The following is a 25,438-nucleotide window of genomic DNA, read 5'->3' as shown; positions in this document are numbered from 1 at the left end:
CGGTGCTGAACTCTGCAATTATTGCTGCTGCTCACCACACCCAGTTCTGCACCCTGGTCACTGGGCATGAGAGGAGTTTCTTCTGCTGCATATTCACCTTTATTGAGACTGGAGTTTAATATTCTGGATCTGAGATAAATAAATCAGTTTATGTTAAACTCTGTCTCCGGTACCTAGTGAATTTATAACACCATGTGTACAGTAGAGAATCAACTCAGGCCGGCTGGACCCTGCCAGTGATTCAGTTCCACGACAGTCCTTTGAAATCCTGCCCTGTTGTTCATCTCTCGCTCTCCCTGTGCTTATGGGTTCCAAACAGTCACCACTCTGTGGGTGAAGAGGTTTCCCTTGAATTTTCTGCAGACTGAAGAAGTCAAGCTGACTGCAATTCTGTCTGAGATGTTCTTACCCCTGAAATCTCTGGGCTGAGGAAGAATGACATTGGTCGTTAACCTCCGTAATGACGACTCATTTTCACATTATGGGTCATTTTCCCTGCTTGTATAGGGTTGTTAGAAAACACCACTGTCCTCTAAAGACTGAAAGCAGAATGGGAAACCATTAGTTCAACGAAGCAGGGTCAGAAACCAGAGGCAGGTCTGCACAGGGCAGAGTTTGGGGATCTGGATGATGGGCAGGTTAAGAATGTATGATGAGGAGAAGGGAATCAGCAGCGGGGAGTGGCAACGAATGACAGAATAACAACATTTGGAAGCTGATTGAGAGAGAAAATCTTTCGGTTGTCTGTCTGATGACACAAACAATGCCTGTGGTGAGGTGCTCCACTGGTCGAGGAACGTGTGTGTGGAGAATGGTTTTATCTATTGAGAGAGCTGTTTCTGCTTGTTTATCCTGTAATATTATATCCGGATGGTTATTATGGATTGTCCTATCTGAAATAATGTATTGATTATCATATAATTTGTAATATTTTGGCTCTGAACTGGATCAGGCTTGAAATCTGATGGCTTTATGAAGTGATGGAGGGCCTTCGTGAGTCTGTATTTTAAATCAAGATTTTGGTGAATGATACTTGCCACTTGATTGTACCTTTGTAAGTAATCAGATTGAGTTAAACTGCAGCAGGATCCTGGAATGTGTTGGATTGTGTCTGGTTTCTCTTGGCATTTTCCGCACTTACTGCCTTGTTTTTATATGATTATGAAGACACGTAGTCCTCTTTTATTGTCATTTAGTAATGCATGCCTTAAGAAATGATACATTATTTCCTCCGGTGTGATATCACAAAACACAGGACAAACCAAGACTGAAAAAACTGACAAAACCACATAATTATAACATACAGTTACAAACAGTGTAAGAATACCATAACTTGATGAAGAAGTCCGTGAGCATAGTAAAGTTCAAAGTTTCTCAAATGTCCCACATCTCACGCAGACGGGAGAAGGAAGAAAAACTCTCCCTGCCATGCCAACCACAATCTGACTTTGAGTCATGCGAAAACTTCGAGCTCTGATCAGCTCTCTGACACCGAGTACTGAGCGCCATCTCTGTCCGAACGATTCGACCTCCTTCTCGGTCGCCTAAAGCAGGCAAGGCCGGGGATTTTGAGGCCTACCCTCCGAAAGATTCCCGACCACACAGTAATGACAGCAGCAAATGGGCATTTCATAAATTTCTCCAGATGTTCCTCTGTGCTTTCACGTTCCTCTCCATCAAATCAGAGTTGTCCACGGCCCCTATTTAACAGATACAACATCATTTTTCACCGGAGGGCTGCGCACGCGCGGCATGCCGCCATCTTCTCCTCCCGCCGTGTTCGTGCGTATTTCATGTACTTTCAATTTTTTTTTCCTTTTGTTAACCACCTTGTCCTGTATTTCTGCAAGGAACCCCTCCGTTTCTGGGAAGAGGTCTCCAACTCTCAGTCAGGTGCTCGATGCTTCCCTGTCAACATCTCATCTGCTCAGATCATTGGGATGTCTCCCATGGAGGGTCATACTCATTCCACTGGTTAATGTTTTCTTCCATAGTGATGATTCATTTTCCTGAGTTGGTCTCTCATTGAAGTTTTCTGGTTTGTATTACTTATCACGATTGCATAGACACACCTGGAGTGCTAAATCCTGTTCATTTTTGATGAAAATATATACATAGAAGTTTTATCTGACCTTTGTGTGATATTTTTTTCATGTGTGTTATTTCTCTTCTTCCTCCTGTCCAAGGTAGTGTTAATCTAAGTGGGTTTGAGCGTAAATAGTCGTTTCTAAGGTTATCATTTCAGTTCTTATTTATCTTTAAATTTTACTGATTGAAATGGGACCAAGATATTTTTATTTTAAAAAATCAGTGGTGGTATTGATGAAAGTGTTTATTGTCTTTGTTGTATTTGTTAACTATTGAGCTGTTTGGCAGGTTTTTTTTAAGCCTTGAACGAAATTTTGTCAACGGTTCTCGTTATTTCGCACGACTTTCTATTTTCTTTGCTTGTGGATATTCCAGATACATGGGTATCAGGAGTCCTGATGAAGGGTCTTAGATTCCCACCCATAGATGCTGCCTGACATGCTGAGCTCCTCCAGCACTTTGTGTGTAGTTCCCTAGATTTCTAACATCTGCAGGTCCTCTTGTTTCCCAGATACTTGTATGTTTCTTGAAAGAACAAGCCAAGAACAAGCTGGTGGTGGGGTTGTGTGGATCTGTTGGTAAAATATTAAATAAAATCTTTAGAAAGAGATGGCATAGGGTTGGAAGGTGTAGAATCTGTGGGTGGAATTAAGGAACAGCAAATATCAAAAAAAAAAAAAATCCCTAATGGGACTTGTATAGAGACCTCCAAACAGTAGTAAGTATGTGGGCAACAATTTACAATGGGAGATAGAAAGTGCGTGCTAAAAGGGCAATGTTACAATAGTCATGGGGGATTGTCATGCAGGTGATTAGGAAAATTAGGATGGTGTTGGCCTCAAGAGGAGGAATTCCTAGAATGCCTACAAGATGCTTTTTTAGAGCAGCTCGTGGTTGAGACCACTTGGGGATCAGCTATTCTGGATTGGGTGTTGTAATGATCCAGAATTAATTAGGTCACTGAAGTTCAAAGAACCCTTAAGGGAAAGTGATATTTATATGATCAAATTCACCCTGACATTGGAGAAGGAGAAGCTAAAGTCAGATGTGGAATAAAGAGAATTAGAGAGGCATGAGAGGAAAATTGGTCAAAATTGATTTCAAAAGAACACAGGCAGGGATGAAAACAGAGCAGCAATGGCAGGAATTTCTGGAAGCAATTCAGAAGGCACAGGATATATACAGTGGCATGCAAATGTTTGGGCACCCCGGTTAAAATTTCTGTTACTGTGAATAGCTAAGCAAGTAAAAGATGACCTGATTTCCAAAAGGCATATAGATAAAGATAACAGATTTCTTTAATATTTTAAGCAAGATTACATTTTTATTTCCATCTTTCGCAGTTTTAAAATAGCAAAAAAGGAAAAGGGCCCAAAGTAAAAGTTTGGGCACCCTGCATGGTCAGTACTCAGTAACACCCCCTTTGGCAAGTATCAACACTTGTAAATGCTTTTTGTAGCCAGCTAAGAGTTCCAATTCTTGTTTGGTAAATTTCTGGGTTCAGTGTTTAGTAGCAAAGCACTGACTGTGGAAATTACAAATCAGAATATCATTACAGTCACAGAGCCCAGCAGCACTGAAACAGGCCCTTCGGCCCTTCTAGTCAATGCTGACCTGCTTTTGTTTTTACTGCCTATTTCCAACTACCTGCACCATAGCCTCCATTAAATGGCACCACATATAACTGTGAGATTCTTTTTTTCTACAGGAACACTTAGCAAATCTATAGAATAGCAACGGAATCAATGAAAGATCAAGTAGAGCATATAATTCAACAAACTGTGCAAATGCAAATATAATTAAATATCAATAGATAACAAGAGCAATGGTTGTAACCCTGGGGAACCCAACTGGGCCGGGCCTTGAGTCCAATAAACAGCCTCCCACCATCACTCTCTGCTTCCTACCATCAAAAGAAATGTGCATCCAGTTAGCCAGCTCTCCCTGGATCCCATGTGATCTGACTTCCCACAGCAACTTACCATGCTGAACCTTGGCAAAGGCCTCACTGATGCCCATGTCGGCCACGATCCTGGGACAGAGGTGTCACTGATCAGAGGGCACAGATTTAAACAGGATGAAGAGGTTTAGAGGGATCTGAGGAGATTTTTCACTCGGAGGGGAACTGAAATCTGGAACACACTGCCCGAGGTGGTGTGGAGACAGGTCCCTTCACAACATTACAAAGTGGATGAGCATTGAAACTGCTGAGATACAGTCGGCTATGAACCGAGTGCTGATAAATGGGACCAGTGTGGACAGTGAGTGGATGGTCAGAACAGGTATGGCCGGCCAAAGGCCTGTTTCCGTGCTGTGTGATCCACCACTCCGGACATGCTTGATTGACGATGGTGGCACCGCAAGGCATTGATTTCACAACCCCTCACCCCTCTCCAACCTGAAATAAACCAGACTGAACCCCTTTGTCACCACTGTGAATATCTGTTTCTGTCAAGGTAACATACAAATTGGTCACTTCTGCTGAACAACTGGCAATTGATGAAGTCCCTGTGTCGTCTTCCATTAATGTTGCTTCATTACAGCAAAACTAACCCTCTCGCAGTGTCAGAATCTGTGATTAAATCCGGCCCCAAACACTGTGCTTTCGTCCCTGCACATTGTAACTTGAACCATCTCACCGAGGGTCTGATGGAGACACAACCCCTGCCCTCTGCACATGTGATCACATCTCCCCTGCTTCTGACATTTCAAATACCCTCAGAATGGATTTCTGATTCAGTCTGAAGGTTATGGTACATTCAGCTCATCGTCAGACCTGACAAACCATGTCTTCCCACAGCTGGTTCCACCTGTTGGTGTGTCCTCTTTCCTCCACCTCCAGGGAAGCTGCATCTCCACACAAACTCCTCACTTGAGACGACTGTCTGTACCCATGACACAGAAAATCACATCACTGTCACTCTCCTGATACCATCCGGGAAGCGGTACCGCAACATAAAAGCCAGGACCAACAGGCTCCGGGACAGCTTCTTCCACCAGGCCGTCAGACTGATGAACTCACGCTGACTTGAGTGTACATTGTCTGTTTTATTTATTGTAAACTATTATAAATTACTATGATTGCACATTGCATAATTAGATGGAGACGTAATGTAAAGATTTTTACACCTGATGAATGTAAGAAATAAATTCAATTCAATTCCTGATTCCGTGTCTGAGCTGCTCCCCTCCGGGTATCCTCCGTCAAGCTTCTTCCTCAGTCACCATCTGTGAGGTTATAAAAAACAATTAAAATGATCTATCAGACAGCTCCTGTACCCCTCCACCCCTGTTAAAACTCTCTGCTCAGCCCCTTCCCTATTCCCTTTCCCTTTCAGACTCCCGATGTGCCAGCAGATCCGAATTCACCATGTGGACATTTCTACCTCACAGGAGGCTGTACAAACCCGTGTCCTTCTCTGATGCACAGCTCAGTGACCCCAATCCCTGTCGGCACTCGCAGCCCATGACGGTGACAGCTGTCCTAGACTCTGTAACTCACAATCTTGTAACACATAATCTTGTTCACAGCAAGTTTAGACAGTCATTAATATGAAGAGAGAATTGTTGTTTCCTGAAAGGACAGGCGAGCGAAGCTGTCTGATCCAATTCACCAGATGGTCCGGTGTTTACAAGTTAATTTGTCCCGGGACCAACACCCACACCCACTCATAACCCCAAAGTAAATGTCCGCTTTCTGATTTATTTCCATTTCCAAAGTGATAACCCTTTCATTCAGAGAATCGAGGACTGAGAGGTGAACACATTGAAATGCACAACGTCATTACCGGTTGACCCAGGGATCCCAGTCTCTGAAAAAGGGGGTGGACTGTCCGGGACTGAGATGAGGGGAAGTGTCTCCACTCTGAGGGTGGTGAATGTCTGTAAATCCCCACCACAGAGGGCGGTGAAGACTCAGTGATCGTCCTCACATAAAACAGAGGCCTGCAGATGAGTGGAGACCAAAGGGATCGAGGAAATGAGGATCGGACAGAAACATGTGGCTGAGATGGGACAGCAGCCGCCATCTTGTTGATGGTTCGAGGGGCTGAATGGCCACCTCCTGCTGTTTCTCAGTGTTGCTGTCCAGTGAGGCCAGAGGAATGTGAATAGAAATGAGTGGTTATAAACATGGACTGATTTAAATGAAACCTGCACATTTCCTGTTTGGGTCTGAATTGTGTGTTGGATCAGGATGGGAATCGAGCCCGTGACTCTGTGACCTGGAGGTGGAGGGAAAGGGACAGAGAAGATATGGAGAGAAAAGGTAACTATGTATTTGTTGTAAATATGGAATAATGTGGGAAATGCAGCGGATGGGTCAGACAGCATGTGAGGAGCAAGGAGCAGAGTCACTGGTTCAGGTGGGAGACCATCCACCCATCACCTGATCCCGTTTCCTGTTCACGTTTTCCCACAGATCTGCAGCATCTGCCGGTCACTGCTCTACGTGTCTGTGTAGCTTCATCTTTCACCCGTTCAGACAAGGCAGTGAGATCCGGATCTGTCACGTCCTCTCATTGTGGGTGGACAATATGTTTTTATCTGCAAAATTTTCATGTTTCATTGCACTGTTTTTACCTGAAGTGCAGCCAATGTTTCTGGGTGTATGATCAATTTATGTGAGAATTTAGCCTTTTCTATTTATCTGAGCTTCTCATAAATGTGTACAGTTTAGTTAAGCTTCACTCCAGAATTTGCAATGCAACAACCCAGTCAGTCAAATAGCTCCACACATTTAAAATAGTTTATTACATTTTTTTTATGTTGTACTACTTACATAATTTAACTATTTAATATATATATTCTTATTTTAAATCACAATTGTTAAAATCTATTATTATGAATTAGGTTCTACTGCTGCCGCAGAGACAACGAATTTCACGACATATGCTGGTGCTATTAAACCTGATTCTGATAATTGGTATGGGAGACCCACCACCGGTCACCTGATCCCAGTTACCACAGATCGTAATGTGAGATTGAAGCCTCTACCATTTGTTTGCATTCTTCAGAAATGACAACAATTAAATTTCCTTCTGTGGCTCCAAAGCAGCTCAGTCTGTCTGATATTTCCACACAATTAAAATGGGGAATTTGTTTGTTATCATCACGTACTGAGTTACAGTGTAAATCTTGCCTGACGTACCATCCACACAGATCGATACATTACGACAGTACATTCAGCTGATATACGACAAAACAATAACTGTAACAAAGCATTATGGCTGCAGAGAAAGTGCAGTGCAGATAGACATATGGTGCAGGGTCACATCCAGTTACATTGTGAGGTCGAGTCCATTTTATCGGACTGGAGACCATTCATTTGGCTTATAACCGCAGACAGGAAGCCGTCCTTGAGCCTGGTGGTACGCGCTTTAAGGCATTTGTATCTCTTCCCCGATAGGGGAGCGGGTTTGCAGCAAGAATGTACGGGTTGTGAGGATCTTTGAGGACACGGCCTGCTTTTCCGACGCAGGGGAAGTGTAGGAAGAGTCCATGGAGGGGAGGCTTGTTTCTCTGATGTTCTCTGCTCTCCAAAGTTCTCTGCAGTTCCTTGCAGTCATGGGCAGAGCAGTAGCCATACGAAGGCGTGAAGTATCGACAAGAAGCTCAGAGACCTCGGCCTTCGCCCTGCCTTGTGTAGCTGGATCCTGGACTTCCTGTCAGATTGCCGGCAGGTGGTAAGAGTGAGCTCCCTCACCTCTGTCTCTCTGACCCTCAGGACTCATATCCCGCAGGGTTGTCTCCTTGGCCCCCTCCTTTACTCTTTTTATACCCATGACTTGTGTCACCACCCACAGCTCCAATCTGCTAATTAAATTTGCTGACGACACTACACTGATTGGCCTAATGTCAAATAATAACTTTCAATCGATCAAATGCCTCCTGACAAGGCTCGGTCCAAACAAACTTTTCACCCTTCTTCAGGAGATTAGTCAGAGGAAGAACGATATCTGCAAAGTTCTTACAGAACTTATGATAGTATCCAATCATTCCCAGAAATCTTCTAAGAGGCTTCTTACCAGTTGGAATAGAAACTTCAGAAATCGCCTGAACAGGAGCCAACTTGCCTTGACCTACTACATAGCCAAGATAGGTCACAGTGGCATGGCCAAATTCACTCTTAACTGTAAGGTTGGCCTGGGAAAGCCTGTCAAACAGCTTTTCTACTGCAGAGATATGCTCTTCACAAGTGTCACTCCCTGTGACTAAGTCACCAATATAGGCACCTGTGTGTTCTAACCCTCGAATTACAGAATCAATCATTCTCTGGAATGTTCCTGGAGCATTTTTCATTCCAAATGGCAAAACATTGTATTCATACCACCCAGAAGGTGTCACAAACGCAGAAATTTCTCTATCTCTGTTCGTCCATGGAATATACCAATACCCTTTAAGCAGACCAATCTTTGTAAGAAATTTACCTCTTCCAACCTTATCCATGCAATCATCCACCCTAGAGATAGAATAGGCATCTGTTTATGTTACTGCATTTACCTTCCTATAATCAGTGGAAAATCTAACACTACCATCAGGTTTGGGCACAATAACGCAGGGTGAGCTCCAATCTGATGTTGAAGACCTAATAATACCATTTTCAGCATATATTCAATTTCTTGCTCAGCCAATTTACACTTTTCTACATTCATGCGATACGGCTGTTGTTTAATTGGTTTGGCTTGACCAATATCTGTGTCATGTACTGTAACCATGGTTTGCTTGTCAAAATAAGGCTTTATCATATTTATGTGTACCACCTGTGTTAGTTTACGTCGGTCAGGTGTTTTAATAACATAATTCACATCATTACTTGGAGAGACTATTTCATACGGTCCATTGAATTTCGCCTGAAGTGGATTCGTCAACATTGGAAATAAGGCAAGCACCTTATCCCCCACCTGACATTTTCTTTTGGAAGCCTGCTTACCAAACCAACACTTCATTTTATTTTGAGAAATCTTTAAGTTTTGTCTCGCTGGACTACAGGTTTGGTGTAGTTTATTTTTGAACTTCAAAACATAGTCTAACAGGTTAACATGTACATCCCCATCAGTCCATTGTTCCTTTAACAAGGTCAAAGTTCCCCTCACTCTATGACCAAATATAAGTTCAAATGGACTAAAGCCCAGTCTTTCCTGTACCGAGACACTTACTGCGAACAAAAGCAAAAAAGACAGTTTGCCCTCATCCAAGTCTTTTCCATTTTCTACACAGTATGTCTTAATCTTTGTTTTGAGGGTAGAATGAAATCTTTCTAAAGCCCTTTGTAATTCTGGATGGTATGCAGACGATGTAATTTTTTTAGTTCCCAGTTCATAAACTACCTGCTGGAACAATCCAGATGTAAAATTACTTCGTTGATCAGACTGGATTTCTCTAAGCAAACCAAATAAAGTAAAACAAAAACTGATAGGAGCCCTCCCCACAGTTTTAGCTTTAATATTTCTGAGAGGTATTGCTTCTGGGAATCTGGATGCAGTGCACATAACAGTTAGCAAATACTGATGGCCAGCTTTAGTCTTTGGCAATGGGTCAACACAATCTACTATAGCTTTGGAAAAGGGTTCACTGAAAGCAGGTATAGGCCGGAGTGGGGCCACTGGGGTGAACTGATTTGGTTTACCCACAGCTTGATAAGTGTGACAGGTTCTGCAATAGGTCACAACATCTTTCCTCAAATTAGGCCAGTAAAATTCTTTCATAATCCTGCTTACAGTTTTATTCACTCCAAAATATACAAGATATTAACAGGAGTAGATAGAGTGGACAGCCAGTGCCTCTTCCGCAGGGCACCACTGCTCAATACAAGAGGACATGGCTTTAAGGTAAGGGGTGGGAAGTTCAAGGGGGATATTAGAGGAAGGTTTTTTACTCAGAGAGTGGTTGGTGCGAGGAATGCACTGCCTGAGTCAGTGGTGGAGGCAGATACACTAGTGATGTTTAAGAGACTACTAGACAGGTACATGGAGGAATTTAAGGTGGGGGGTTATATGGGAGGCAGGGTTTAAGGGTCGGCACAACATTGTGTGCCATAGGGCCTGAACTGTTCTAGGTTCTCAATGGCCACCTAAGGGCATACTGTGGGGGAAAGTTAAAATTTCAGTCCTATAAACTTTAGGGACTACAACTTGGTGAACAATTGCCCATTCCTCACTCGCAGGTATAGCAGGTGGCCTCCACTTCCTCATTAACACTCCATCCTTGAGATAATACCCTACTGGCACTTTCTTAATCTCATCATCTGAGAAAGCCCTTTCTTTTAAAGCTTCAATCTCAGGGTCTCAATTCTGTTCTGCTATAAACTCCTTCCTAGACAGGGATAAATATTTCTCATCAGACTTAGTACCCGAATCCTGTTGAAAGAATGAAGGCAGAAAAGACCCTTACAAGTCATCATAACCTGATCCCGATTTTGGCTGTCATAGGTACCAGAATCATGCTGCACAGAACCGTCTCCATTGGCAGACTTTTTAGCCATACTTTGAGTTACTGCGCAGGAAGGATAAACATTAAAATCCATCCGTGGGTCGTCAGTGGTTGGCTTAGTTGTCAACTGCACTGCAGGAACAACCTTGCCATCTGCCCGGTCATTCCCTAACAGCAAAGTAACAACTTCCACCTGTAAACCGGAGCATAATCTGAACTTAACAGGTCCTGAAACCAACCCTGACTGTAAAGTTACCCTGTGCAATGGCACAGAAACCATGCCACTCCCAATGCCTTTAATAAGATTTACCTCACCAATGTTAGTCTCATCACCAAACTTTAGAACGCTGTCTAACGTAACTTACTGAGAAGCCCAGTATCTCGAAGAATTTTCACTGGTACTGGGGTTGACCCTTCCTTTACTAATATAAACCCATCTGACATAAAATGATCGAATCCCTTCTTAACTTGGTCAGACCTCTCAGTCCTTAACTAAGCCTCAACAGAATGTTCAGAACCCTGTGGGTTTATATGTGCTTCAACATACAGATCACAGGCATTTCGGACGGCCTCCTTTTCCTTTTTCTTCTTCGGGATGGAATAATTAGCCATCATATGACCAGCTTTCTTACAATAGTAACAAGAAAGATCAGAATATTTCTCCTTCAACTGCTTCCCTTCATCCTTACTCTTGTTACTAATCCCAGCTTTAACTTCTGGTTTACCCTGGTTATTCCTGCTACTCTTTTGGAAGCTCTTATTCCGGGTAAACTGAACCTTATGAGTTAAAGCAAACTCATCTGCTAATCTAGCAGACTCCTGCAAAGTGGCAGCATCCTTTTCATCTAAATATGTCTTCATGTCATCAGGGATGCACCTTTTGAATTCTTCAATTAAAACCAACTCTTTCAAGCTGTTAAAATCATCATTTACATTTTCATATGTGCGCCGGCGTTCAAAACACACAAACTTCTCATAAGCAAATTCCATACAACAATTTTCTTAAATTTCTAAACCTTTGCCTGTATGCTTCTGGGACCAACTCGTAAGCTTTCAGCACAGCCTGTTTCACAATGTCATAATCAGCTGCTTCATCAACTGTCAAGGCAGAATAGGCTCGCTGAGCCTTCTCCTTAATTACACTTTGTCAGAGAATTGGCCAACCCACTTTTGGTCACTTTAAACTCTGAGCAAACTTCTCAAAATGCTGGAAGTATTTATCAACCTCTGCCTCATCAAATGGAGGTACCAATTTAACTTCCTGACTGGACTCAAACTTATCACCAGAGTGTAACACTAGACCCCTTTGCAGCAATCTATCTTTTCCAGCTCAAACAGCCTCTGTCGTTTTGCTTCCTCCCTCTGTTTTTTAATTTCACCTTTCCAAGTTTTAACCTTTTAGCAATACTCAACAACTCAATCCTTCTGGCATCCTCTAATGCTTCAGAGGTTGGCGCTTGCAGAAATCTATCAACATCCATTGCCGCTGATTTTTCACACACAAATAAATCAAAAGGGATTTACCAATGAAATTGATAATTAATCAATCAATATGCCCCCAAATTTGTTCATATTCCAGGCGCAGGCCCCAATTTTCTTATGAACTGTAACGCTTTAGAAACGAACCAGCAGCAATAGACTACACCAGGCGTCTGGTTTTGATGTTAAAATCACTATCTTTATTAGTATCTACTTATAAGATAGTAACTTAAACAAGATAAACAAAATTGAACAGTGTTACGTGTGTGTGTGTGTATATATATATATATTTAAAGATAACTCCCAAACTATTGAGCTTAGAGGCTTGAGATGGTAAAGTATGAAAGTTCAGTTCATCCATGGAATAGTTGATGAGAGAGAGATATTTGTAATCCAAGGTAAATGTCGAGACAAGGCAATTATGTCAAATTCCACAGGTTCCACGGTGGTAAAACAAGAGAAAAGTCGCTGTAGATTTTATCCTTGTCGTTCTAAATCCACGTACGAATTATCACCGAAAGGGACTTGTCACAAGGGGTATCATCTTCAAGTGAATTACCAGACCATACCCAGACACATAAGACATAAGTGGTCTTCACAAATCCGATCCACTCCAATGGATCAAATGAGGTGATAACCACACATTCGATGTTCACTGAATCAATAATTAACCCACCCTTGTGGGCATGGGAAAGTTCTAAACAGTGACCCTTGGCCACTAGTTCCCTTCTTTCGATCCTTCCATTTTTTCTCCTTTGTCTCCATCTGACTCTGAGTGTCTGTGTCCTTGGTTAAATCTAAACAAGCTGCGAGCGATGTAAACAAGCTGAAAGTCAGACTGATTCGCCTTCTTAATCTCTCCCTCTCCCTTAAAATGACAGTCCACAGGAAATGAAACCTCGAGATTCATATCAATGCCCGCTCCCCAATGTGAACTGACTGGTGTGCCAGTAGTTGGGATGACTGAGTGAATCCTTTCCCACAGTCTGAGCAGGTGAACGGCCCCTCCCCAGTGTGAACTCGCTGATGACTCTGTAGGGTGGATGATCGAGTGAATCTCTTCCCACAAACTGAGCAGATGAACGGCTTCTCCCCAGTGTGAACTCGCAGGTGACGCTGTAGGGTGGATGAATGAGTGAATCCCTTCCCACATTCTGAGCAGGTAAATGGCTTCTCTCCAGTGTGAACTCGCTGATGACTCTGTAAGTCAGATGATCGACTGAATCTCTTCGCACATTCTGAACAGGTGAACGGCTTCTCTCCAGTGTGAACTCGTTGGTGACTCAGTAGGTCGGATGATCGAGTGAATCTCTTCCCACATTCTGAGCAGGTGAATGGCCTCTCCCCAGTGTGAAGTCGCTGGTGACTCAGTAGGGTGGATGACTGATTGAATCCCTTCCCACATTCTGAGCAAGTGAACGGCCTCTCTCCAGTGTGAACTCGCTGGTGGGTCAGTACGTGAAATGAATGAGAGAATCTCTTCCCACAGTCTGAGCAGGTAAAGGGCTTCTCCCCAGTGTGAACTCGGTGATGACTCTGTAGGTTGGATGACTGAGTGAATCCCTTTCCACATTCTGAGCAGGTGAACGGCTTCTCCCCAGTGTGAACTCGCTGATGACTCTGTAGGTCAGATGACCGAGTGAATCTCTTCCCACAGGCTGAACAGGTGAACGGCGTCTCCCGTGTGTGAACTGACTGGTGTGCCAGTAGGGTGGATAACTGAGTGAATCCCTTCCCACAGTCTGAACAGGTGAACGGCCTCTCTCCGGTGTGAACTCGCTGGTGCACCAGTAGGTCGGGTGACCAAGTGAAACCCTTTCCACAGTCTGAACAGTTGAATGGCCACTCCCCGGTGTGAACTGACTGGTGTCTCAGTAGCTGAGATGACAAAGTGAATCCCTTCCCACAGACTGAGCAGGTGAATGGCCTGTCCCCTGTGTGAACTCGCTGGTGACTCTGTAGGGTGGATGAACGAGTGAATCCCTTCCCACATTCTGAGCAGGTGAATGGCCTCTCTCCAGTGTGAACTCGCTGGTGAGCCATGAGGTCAGATGACCGAGAGAATCCTTCCCACAAATTCAGCAGATGACTAGCCTCTGCCCAGTGTGAACTGTCTGGTGTGTCCACAGGTGGGAAGACCGACTGAATCCCTTCTCACCCACAGAACAGGTGAATGGTCTTGACCAGTGTGAACTTACTGATGTACCTTCAGCTGAGATGACTGAGGGAATCCATTCCAACAGTCTGAGCAAGTGAATGGCCTCTCCCCATGTGTAAAATGATGGGCGTGCCAGTCAGTCAGATGATCGAGTAAATCCCTCCCCACAGTCTGAGGAGGAAGGATGATCGAGTGGTTCCCTTGCTCCACTTCTTAAATATCTGGACAGAGACAGCAAAACTGGTGTGTTGTGTTCAAGATTCCCATAGACAAATTCCTTGTAGTTTTTAACCTGTAAAAAGATTTACAAAATCCATCAATGGGTGAAGGACAACATTTCAGATGAGATCACTTTAGTCACTAAGGCGCGATCTGACATCACACTGTTACAGTGACAGTCAACCCAAGTTGGAAGGAGAAATCATCTTCTAACTGTGCAGAGTGCTGGTATATGGAATTAAATGGTATCTGGTACCTGGAATTAAACTGTCTGATGCTCTTCCTGTCTATATACGAATGGTGCATTTCTGCCGTCTCAAATCTGTGACTTGGATCAGTTTGACTCTCTCCACTGGTATTATTCCCTGTTCCCACTGAGCTACATAGGTCTCTGGCTCCACAGTAACTGAAACACTCTCACACAAATAGCCTTTGTTGACCTGCAGCTGGGATTTTCTTTTATGCACTGTTAATTTAAAGTGCCACAGTTTAAACACCGTATAAAAATTTGCTGCTGAGATGAATGGTTGGTCTGTTAAAAGGAATTAAAGTGAATATTAGTATTATTTAAGGTTCTTGTCACAGTCATAGAAAAGTACAACACAGAAACAGACCCTTCGGCCTATCTAGTTTGTGCTGAACTAAACTTTCTACTCCCATATCTCTACCATCCAGGTACCTACTCATACCTCTTAAGTGTCGAGATTGAGCTCACATTCACCATTTGCGCTAACTGCTCATTTCACACCTGAATGACCATCTGTGTGAAGAAGTTTCCCCTCATTTTCCCCTTAACGTTTCACCTTTCACTCTTAACCCATGGCCTCTGGTTGTATTCCCACCCAATCTCAGTGGTAAAAGCCAGCTTGCATTTACCCTATCTATACCCCTCATAATTTTGGTACTCCTCCATCAAATCTCCCCTCAATCTTCTACGTTCCAACAAATAAAGGCCTGATCTGTTCAATCTTTCCTTATAATCAAATTCTCCAGACGTGGCAACATCCTTGCAAATTTTCTCTGAACTCTTTCAACCTCTTTAACATCTTTCCTGTAGGTAGGTGACCAAAACTGCACACAACAGTGCAAATTAGGTTTCACCAATTTCTTATACAATGTCAACATAACATCTATCTCCTGTACTCAGTACTTTGGTTTATGAAGGCCAATGTGCCACAATCTTTCTTTCCGTCCCTACCTAACTGGGGCACCACTTTTAGTGAACTATGGACCTGCGTTCCCAGATCCCTTCCTTCTACATCACTCCTCAGAGCCCGACCAGTCACTGTGTAAGACCTTGTTCCTACCAACGTGCAACACTTCACACCTGTCTGCATTAAATTCCATTTTCTGTTTCTCAACGCATTTTTTCCAGTGTGTCCAGATTGCTCTGCAAGCCATGATAGTCTTCCTCACTGTCCACTACACCCCCAGCCTTGGTGTCAGCCACAAATTTGCTGATACATCTAACCATGTTATCATCCAGATATCTGACATAGATGACAAACAGCAACAGATCCAGCACTGATCCCTGTGGCACACCACTAGTCTCAGGCCTCCAGTCAGAGAGGCAACCATCTGCTACCACAGTCTGGCTTCTCCCAAAGACAGTGTCTCATCCAATTTACTATCTCATCTTGAATGCTGAGTGACTGAACCTTCTTGACCAACCCCCCATATGAGACTCTGTCAAGTGCCTTGCTAAAGTCCATGTAGACAACATCCACTGCCTTGCCTTCATCCACTTTCCTGATAACTTCCTCGAGAGACTCTATAAGATTGGTTAGACATGACCTACCGTGCACAAAGCAATGCTGTCTATCCTTAATCAGTCCACATCTATCCAAATAATTATATATCCAGTTCCTGCACATATGTTCCAATAACTTTTCCACTACTGATGTCAAGCTCACCAACGTATAATTTCCTAGTTTATATTTGGAGCCTTTCTTGAACAGCGGAATAACATTGGCTCCAAACCTCCAGTACCTCACCTGTGATTTAAATACCTGTGCTTGGGCCCCACCAATTTCTGCACTTGTCTTCCACAGGGTCATAGGGAACAACTTGTCAGGCCCTGGTGATTTTTCCATGGTAATCTGCCTTAAGACAGCAAACACCTCCACCTCTGTAATCTGTACAGGGTCCATGAAGTTGATGCTGCTTTGCCTCACTTCTATAGACCCTGTGACCATCTCCTGAGTAAATACAGATGGCAAAAAAATCTCCCCCATCTATTTTGTCTCCTCATATGGATTACCATTCTGATCTTTCAGAGGATTAATTTTCTCCCTTGCAATCTTTTCACTCTGAACATATCTGCAGAGTCCCTGAACATTCTCCTTCACCTTGTCTGCTGGGCAACCTCATGCCTTCTTTTATTTCTTTCGTAAGTGTTCACTTGAATATCCTGTACTTCATAAGTACCCCATTTGTTCCTATTTACTTGTAACTGGTATGTACCTCCTTTTTATTGATCTGGGAGATGAAAGCCAAAGGGGTGATAGAGCTGCATGGTGGAAGGTGGGTTTGTGTGTGTGTGTGTGTGTGTGTGTGTGTGTGTGTGTGTGTGTGTGTGGGATTAAACTAAAGTTGCTGAAACTTTTCATTCCTGACTTTATCTGAAGTCTGAACAACATCTGTCTCCACAACTCTGCACTATATGTTCTGTTATTCAGGCTCCTCATGTTAGCCATTTCAGCCCTGGGAAAAGCCTCTGACTATCCACATGATCAATGCCCCTCATCATCTTAGACCCCTAAAAAAGGCTTTAAACATAAACAAGGAAATTATACATGATTTGAGGATTTGTTAGAAGTATACAAAATTATGAGGGTATGGATAGGGTTAATGCAATCAGGCTTTTACCACTGAGTTTGGGTGGAACGACAACCAGAGGTCATGGGTAAGTGGGGAAGGTGAAAATTTAAGGGGAACGTGGAAAACCTCTCAGTGAAATGGTTGAGAGTGTGGAATGAGATGCCAGCACAAGTGATGCATGTGAGCTCGATTCCACCATTTGATGAGAAGTTTGAATGGGTATCTGTCTCCTGAGTAAATACCGATGCAAGAATGCTATGTAAAATCTACCCTATCTATTTTGCCTCCTCGTATAGTCATAGTCATGCTTTATTGATCCTGGGGGAAATTGGTTTTTGTTACAGTTGCACCATAAATAATTACTAGTAATAGAACTATAAATAGTTAAATAGTAATATGTAAATTATGCCAGTAAATTATGAAATAAGTCCAGGACCAGCCTATTGGCTCAGAGTGTCTGACCCTCCAAGGGAGGAGTTGTAAAGTTTGATGGCCACAGGCAGGAATGACTTCCTATGACGCTCAGTGCTGCATCTCGGTGGAATGAGTCTCTGGCTGAATGTACTCCTGTGCCCACCCAGTACATTATGTAGAGGATGGGAGACATTGACCAAGATGGCATGCAACTTAGGCAGCATCCTGTTTTCAGACACCACCGTGAGAGAGTCCAGTTCCATCCCCACAACATCACTGGCCTTACGAATGAGTTGTTGATTCTGTTGGTGTCTGCTACCCTCAGCCTGCTGCCCCAGCACACAACAGCAAACATGATAGCACTGGCCACCACATGTCCACACTGACCCCCTGGATGGACACAGGGGTCACTAGTACCTTAGCTCTCCTCAGGTCTACCACCAGCTCCTTAGTCTTTTTCACATTATAGATACCATTCACAGTATAGATTACCATTCAGTGATCGTCCAGAGTGGGCACGTTTCTGCACTGACCTTCTCCATGTTTCTATGACAGAGAAGCTGGCCAAACTTGATTGGAAGGGGAAACTGGTAGAAACTGACAACAGAGCAGCAATGGCTGGAGTTTCTGGGAGCAATTCGGGAGGTGAGTGATAGATACATCCCAAAGAACTGGAAGCATCGTAAAGTCTGGAGGGCAGAACCATGGCTGAAATGAGAAGCCAAAGCCAATGTAAAAAACAAAGAGAGGGCAAACAAAAGAGCAAAAACTATTGGGAAGCTTTTAGAAACCAACAGAAGATGACTTCAAAAAAAGTCAGCTGAGCTCAGGGCGTGGAATTATAATATTGTAGTCACTAATGAGTCTTGGTAGCACCCAACAGCCTGAGGCATTTAGAGAAACAAAATATCCGGGGCCTCAATATCTCTGGAAACCAAGGTTCCCTGCACCAGTTACCAAACTTTTATTTTGACAGGCACATACAACCCTCGAAACTTCACTTCTGAAGAACTCCCACTTACCAAGTGCTCCTTTGCCAGAAACATCCTGTCCCAATTCACACTTGTCAGATCCTTTCTGATACCACCAAAATTGACCTTTCCCAAGTTAGAATCTCAACCTGTGGTCGAGACCTCTCTCTTTCCATATTTACTTGGAATCTCATGGTATTATGATCACTAGGTACAAAGTCTTCCCATACACTAATTTCTGTCACTAGCCCTGGATCATTTCCTAATAGCTTATTGCACACTTCTACTTTGAGAATTCTACTGGTTGAGAGCACATTTGACAAACTCTGCCCCATCTAGTCCTTTTACAGTATGGGACCCCCAGTCAATATATGGAAAGTTAAAATCACTTACTGTATCAGTCTTTGTTTCTGGCATAGTCTGTGATCTCTCTGTAAATTTGTTCCTCTCAATCCCTCAGACTTTTGGTTTCAACCAAGTCCCAGTAATGGTAACAATATCAGAATTCAATGCACTGAGCTCATCTGGCTTTCCCATGATGTTTCTTGCATTTGATTTACACAGCTCAGTACATTCGAAGCACCATGCTCAACCTTTTGATTGTTGACTTTGTCTGAAGTTTGAACAACATCTGACTGGTGTCAAGAAAACAACCACTTCCTCGATGTCACAGAAACAAAGGCGCTGGTTGTGGATTACAGAAGGAATGGAGACAGGCTAACCCCTATTGACATCAATGGATCTGGAGTTGAGAGGGTAAACAGATTTAAGTTCCTCGGCATAAACATCGTCGAGGATCTCACGTGGTCTATACATCCCGGCTGTGTGGTGAAAAAGGCACAAGCATGCCAGTTTCACCTCAGAAGGCTGAAGAAGTTTGGAACGTGCCCCCAAATGTAAAGAACTTTCTACAGGGGCAGAATAGAGAGCATCCTGACTGGCTGCATTACTGCCTGGTATGGGATCTGTACCTCCCTCAATCGCAGGACTCTGCAGAGACTGGTGCGGACAGCCCAGTGCATCTGTAGATGTGAACTTTCCACTATTCATGACACTTACACTGACAGATGTGTAAAAAAGGGCCTGATGGATCACTGGAGACCTGATTCACCCCCAACCACAAACTATTCCAGCTGCTACCATCCGGGAAATGGTACCACAGCATGAAAGCCAGAACCAACAGGGTCTGGGACAGCTCCTTCCACCAGGTCATCAGACTCATATATTTATGCTGATACAATTGTATTTCTATATTATATTGACCATTCTGATGTACATACTGTTTATTACAAATTACTACAAATTGCACATTTAGATGGAGACGGAACATAAAGATTTCTACTCCACATGTATATGAAGGATGTAAGTAATAAAGTCAATTCACTTCAATGACTCCACTATCTGTTCTGGCATTCAGGCTCCCATCCGCCCTGCAACTTCAGTTTAACATCCACTAGCACTAGCAAGCCTTACCACTAGGATATTAGTCCCCCTTCTAGTTCTGTTCCCCTAACTAATGAATCCCCTTTGACTTTCCTGTGCCAGCTAATTCCCTGCCAACAGTTTCTAACGTGGTCTACCTGTTGTCCTGGGGGATGGCCACAAGAGTACTCTGTGATGGCTATTTAACCTCATTCTCCTTCCTGACTCGCATCCAGTTTCCTGTGTCCTGCACCTTGGGTGTAACTCACCTCTCTTCGTGTCATCCCCTCTGATTTCTGAATGATCCGGAATTCATCCATTTCCAGCTCCAACTCCCTAACGTGCAGGGTCATAGGGAGTCAGGAATGTGAGGGTATCAGGGACACTGGAGGTCTCCCCTCCTTCCCACTAATGTCCCCTCTAATTTGTAATGACCAGTGTGTGCAAAAATCTTGTGCTGCACAATTCTTGCCCAGTGACAACATGTGAAAACTGAACTTTATATAGAGAGGTATTCATTTCAACAGCGAGCAAATCACTGGTGATAAGAACTTTGATCTCCTCTGGGTTCGATTGAGTTCATCTGGACTCTCACACAACCTATGTAGCAGGCCTATAGCAGGTAATGAAGGATTTTCTAACCAGTGCTTTTGCACACGGCCTATATGTGATTTTCGTGCTAAATGATGCTTTAAAAAGTCAGATTTCCAAATATCACTCCACTTCTTCCCATTTGCAAATTCTCCAGCAACTTTTGCATTGCCACAATACACACAGATAACACCAGTTTCTATACTGGACATAAACATTTCTCCTGAACCCTCCCCCAGGTGACTGATGGTGGTGAACTTAGTGATGGCAATACCAATGAGTATTATCTCGCAAGACAATCCAGGTATTACCTAACCGGAAACCTTGGTTGCAGTATGAGGTCGTCCCTTTTAAAGGCTACTGCTGTGGCTTTTAGGTCCGGGGATACCAGTTGCTACACGGAATCCAGGTGTGAACTCCGGAAAGCCATTAAGGGTGCCAAGAGGCAATATCAAGCCAAGTTGGAAGTCCAGGCTAACCAGAGGGATGCGGCAGGGTCTAAATGAGATCACTGAGAGCAAAGAAAAGGCTGGGAATATCAATAACTGTGACGCTTCTCTTCCTGATGAACTAAATGTATTCTACGCCAGATTCGAACAGAAAAGGAGCATCCCGCTTCCTCCGGATGAACTGGACCTGGTGGCATTGAGGAGGGCGTTAGACTGGCCTTCCTGAGATAAATCCAAGGAAGGCCTCTGGCCCAGGTGGCGTCCCAGGACGGGTTCTCTGGGCCTGTGCAAGCGAGCTAGCTGGAGTGTTTGCTGACATCTTCAACTGCTCCTTGCTTCAGTCTAAGATCCCCTCGTGTTTTAAGAAGGCATCGATAATCCCAGTGCCGAAGAAGAGCAAGGTGGCATGCCTGAATGACTATCGACCTGTGGCTCTGACATCAATTGCTATGAAGTGTTTTGAGAGATTGGTTATGGCACACATCAACCACAGCCTACCGGTCAACCTCTACACTTTGCAATTCGCCTACCGGAGCAACAGGTCTACGTCAGATGCCATCTCTCTGGCCCTACATTCCTCCTTAGGACACCTGAAGAATAAAGACGCATACGTAAGGCTCCTTTTCATTGACTACAGCTCTGCCTTTAATACCATCATTCCAAATAAACTGATTCCTACGCTCCGGAACCTGGGCCTTAGCGCTCAGATCTGCAGTCGGATCTTCAACTTCCTCACAGACAGGACCCAGGCTGTAAAAATAGGGGACAAGCTGTCCACTACAATCACTCTGAGCTCCAGTGCCCCACAAGGCTGTGTACTCAGCCCCCTGCTGTACTCACTGTACGCCCATGACTGTGTAGCCAAGTTTCCATCAAACTCAATATATAAGTTTGCTGATGACACAACAATTGTAGGCCGTATCTCGGGTAATGATGAGTTTGAGTACAGAGAGGAAATTAAGAACCTGGTGGCATGTTGCAAAGACAATAACCTATCTCTCAATGTCAGCAAGACGAAGGAATTGGTTGTTGACTTCAGAAGGAGTAGCGGACCGCACGACCCAATTTACATCAGTGGAACAGGTCAAAAGCTTTAAGTTCCTCGGGGTCAATATCACAAATGACCTGACTTGGTCCAACCAAGTAGAGTTCACTGCCAAGAAGGCCCACCAGCACCTTTACTTCCTGAGAAAACTAAAGAAATGTTGCCTGTCCCCTAAAACCCTCACTATTTTTATAGATGCACTGTAGAAAGCGCTCTTCTTGGGTGCATCACAACCTGGTATGGAAGTTGTCCTGTCCAAGATCGAAAGAAGCTGCAGAAGATTGTGAACACGGCGCAGAACATCACACAAACCAATCTTCCATCCTTGGACTCACTTTACACTGCACACTGTCGGAGCAGCGCTGCCAGGATAATCAAGGACACGGCCTACCCAGCCAACATGCTTTTTGTCCCTCTTCCCTCCGGGAGAAGGCTCAGGAGCTTCAAGACTCATACGGCCAGATTTGGGAACAGCTTCTTTCCAACTGTGATAAGACTGCTGAATGGATCCTGACCCGGATCTGGGCCATGCCCTCCAAATATCCGGACCTATTTCTCGGTTTTTTTGCACTACCTTACTTTCCATTTTTCTATTTTCTATTTATGATTTATAATTTAAGTTTTTAATATTTACTAATTTTTAATATCTTTAATATTTAATATTTGTACTCCAGGGAGCGGAAAGCGCAGAATCAAATATTGCTGTGATGATTGTACGTTCTAGTATCAATTGTTTGGCGACAATAAAGTATAAAGAGAAGGGCAGTAGCCTGTCTCACTGGAGTCTGGAACATTTGTGATGTGAAAGCTACTTCTTGTTCAGGGCAAAGGTGCTTGGTATCATTATGTACCCAGAGTGAATGGGTCAAAACATGTCCTCACGGGTAGAAAGGTCCAGAACAAGAGGAGGTAGAACAAGCAACACACACAAAATGCTGGAGGAACTCAGCAGGCCAGGCAGCATCTATGGAAAAGAGTACTAATGCTGAGTTCCTTCAGCATTTTGTGTGTGTTACTCGTTCTACCTCCTCTTGTTCTGGACCTTTCTCGCCGTGAGGACATGTTTTGACCCATTCACTCTGGGCATCTGCAGACTTTCTCTTGTTTGTGATCGGAGGCAGAACAAAGGTGATTTTCTCACCTGGTGATGTAAAAGATTTTGTTCCCTTTCTCCGAGTTCCCAATCCTTGCATTTAGATAGCTGGAGCTCAGCTCTGTCTGAGAGATCCTCATCAGCTGGAAGCTTCCCGGGGCCCGTGTTCGGAGCCTGGGGCTGAAAGAGAGGGAAGGGAGCAGGACTGTCCCGGGATTCCAGGTCACGATGTCCGGAGTTCACAGCAAATGTCCCCGAAGTCGGTGTTGAAAAACCCGCGCCCAGAGATTCATTCTTACCGGCAGCTTATATCTTACCTGAGCCGATTTCCTGAAGCCTATGGATACCCGAGACCATTTGCATACTGCGCGCATGCGTGATATTCGGGACCATCCGCAACCCTGACGCCTGCGCATTCGATCGATGCTTCAGCGACAGCGAAAATTGCAACGCAGAGGTTTCTGGGTAATTACGGTGCCATTAAAGGTTTCTGCAAGCAAAGGTTTCACGTCCGTACCTCAGTTTTTTTTTTAAAATGTGGATAACTGAGCAGCTCTTTTAACGCACAAAGCAGCTCCCATAAACAATACACTTAATATCAGCAAACTTTCCGCGTTTCTGATGCCAAAGTAGAACCTTCTTACAAATGCAGATATAAAACACGGGGGACCACCAAGCTGTCTGAAGCGCGGTCCTTTGAAAAGAGTGAAAATGACACAAAACGTTGAAAAGAGCAGGGAAGAAGGAGTTTAACCAACTTTAGCAAGAGCCCTGAAGAACGTCATAACCCCAGTGCGCTCAGTCTCTTATTCAGCCTGGAGAGAAGCATGCAGGAAATTGATGCAGGTATGTAGTATGAGAGACATTGGTCATGTGGATAGCCGGAGGCTTCTTCCCAGGGCTGAAACAGCTAACACGAGGGGTCATGGGTTTAAGGTGCTTGGAAGTAGGTACAGAGGAGATTTCAGAGCTACGTTTTCTAAACAAAGAGTGGTGTGTGTGTGGAATGCATCGCCAGCAACGGTGGTAGAGGCGGACACAATAGGGTCTTTTAAGAGACTCTTAGATAGGTACATGGAGACTAGGAAAATAAAGGGCTATGCAGAAGGGAAATTCTAGGCAGATTCTAGAGTAAGTTACGTGGTCGGCACAACACTGTGGGCCGAAGGGCCTGTAACGTGATGTAGATTTCTATGATTCCGTGAAATTCAAGGGAAATCTATCCCACGGATTGGTGACTAGTTGCAACCTGTCATCACAGGGAGAGTGAGAGGGAAACGGCAGGGATAGATTTTGATATACTGATATGGAACAGAAACATGGGCAGGAACCAGATGGGCCGAGTGGACTCTACAGTATACATTGTGAGTGTGGTAGAGATAGTAAGTACCTGAGACACGGGATTTGATACAGAACTGCTTTATCTTTCACAGATCCACAATATTAAACATCAGTCCAGTTTAAGGCTAACATCAGCAGATCAGATTGCTCCAATGCTCAGTGACTAGGGTTCAGTACTGGGTGCGATGAGCAGCCGCAAGAACTGCAAATTTTGACGGTAGCAGTCCCTCATGAACCTGCAGCTGCCTTCAGTCATCGTGATGGTTAATCATTTAGCATAGAACTGATTTGAATTTCCTCCCTCATGTGAAGTTGCTGATGTTACAGCAGCTGGGATGATTAAGTAAAACTCTTTACTCACTCTGGACTGAAATGTGGCCTCTATTTATTGTGAACTCACCGGAGCATCACAAGGTGGGTTAACTGAATGAGTCTCTTCGCACACACGGAGCAGGTGAACGGCCGCTTCCCAGTGCGAAGCTGTTGGTGTATCTGCGATGGCCGACTGAATCCCTTCCAAAATGAGAGCCAGTGAATGACATCACACTGCTATCAACGTCATGGCAATGTATCCAATCAGATCACGGGCATGGACACGTGATCGGGCTCTCCTTGTAGCGAGTGGGGCGCTGTCTTCTCCAGCATCTCCGCCTCCACATTCAAGGATCGGCGGCATTCAAGCGCTGGTGAACTGACAGATACAGCGGAACTAACGTGCTGTTGTGTTTGTGATTCCCATGCACAAGTGCTTTGACTTTTCTACACTGTTAAAAGTTTGCAAAGCATATCAGTGGGTGAAGGACAGTATTTCAATTCAGAAAATTTTAGTCTCCATGGTGCCTTCTGATAAAAACACTGTCACAGCTCAAAACAATTTGGAGGAAAAAGACTTCATCTTCTAACTGGCTACAGTTCCGG

At 44.0% G+C, this 25,438-nt stretch overlaps 1 protein-coding gene across 3 annotated transcripts; it reads right to left on the bottom strand.

Annotated features, from left to right (window-relative positions):
* Positions 1-12,254: 12,254 nt before the first annotated feature.
* Positions 12,255-23,549, bottom strand: LOC140207655 (uncharacterized). Of its 3 annotated transcripts, XM_072276208.1 has the most exons (3): positions 23,497-23,520; positions 23,228-23,359; positions 12,255-14,447 (listed from the first exon to the last, which is right to left on the bottom strand). In XM_072276208.1, the coding sequence occupies exon 3, from the start codon at positions 14,038-14,040 to the stop codon at positions 12,904-12,906; it is 1,137 nt and encodes a 378-aa protein (XP_072132309.1). In that variant the 5' UTR covers positions 14,041-14,447; positions 23,228-23,359; positions 23,497-23,520; the 3' UTR covers positions 12,255-12,903. The 3 variants fall into 3 exon arrangements, with proteins under 3 accessions (XP_072132309.1, XP_072132311.1, XP_072132312.1); XM_072276210.1 differs by lacking the exon at positions 23,228-23,359 and having other exon boundaries at positions 23,497-23,549; XM_072276211.1 differs by lacking the exons at positions 23,228-23,359; positions 23,497-23,520 and adding an exon at positions 21,572-21,631.
* Positions 23,550-25,438: the final 1,889 nt, after the last annotated feature.

This window comes from Mobula birostris, chromosome 13 (genome assembly GCF_030028105.1).
Source record: "Mobula birostris isolate sMobBir1 chromosome 13, sMobBir1.hap1, whole genome shotgun sequence".
In the NCBI taxonomy this organism is placed as follows: domain Eukaryota; kingdom Metazoa; phylum Chordata; class Chondrichthyes; order Myliobatiformes; family Myliobatidae; genus Mobula; species Mobula birostris.
This window is presented reverse-complemented; position numbering and strand designations above follow the sequence as displayed.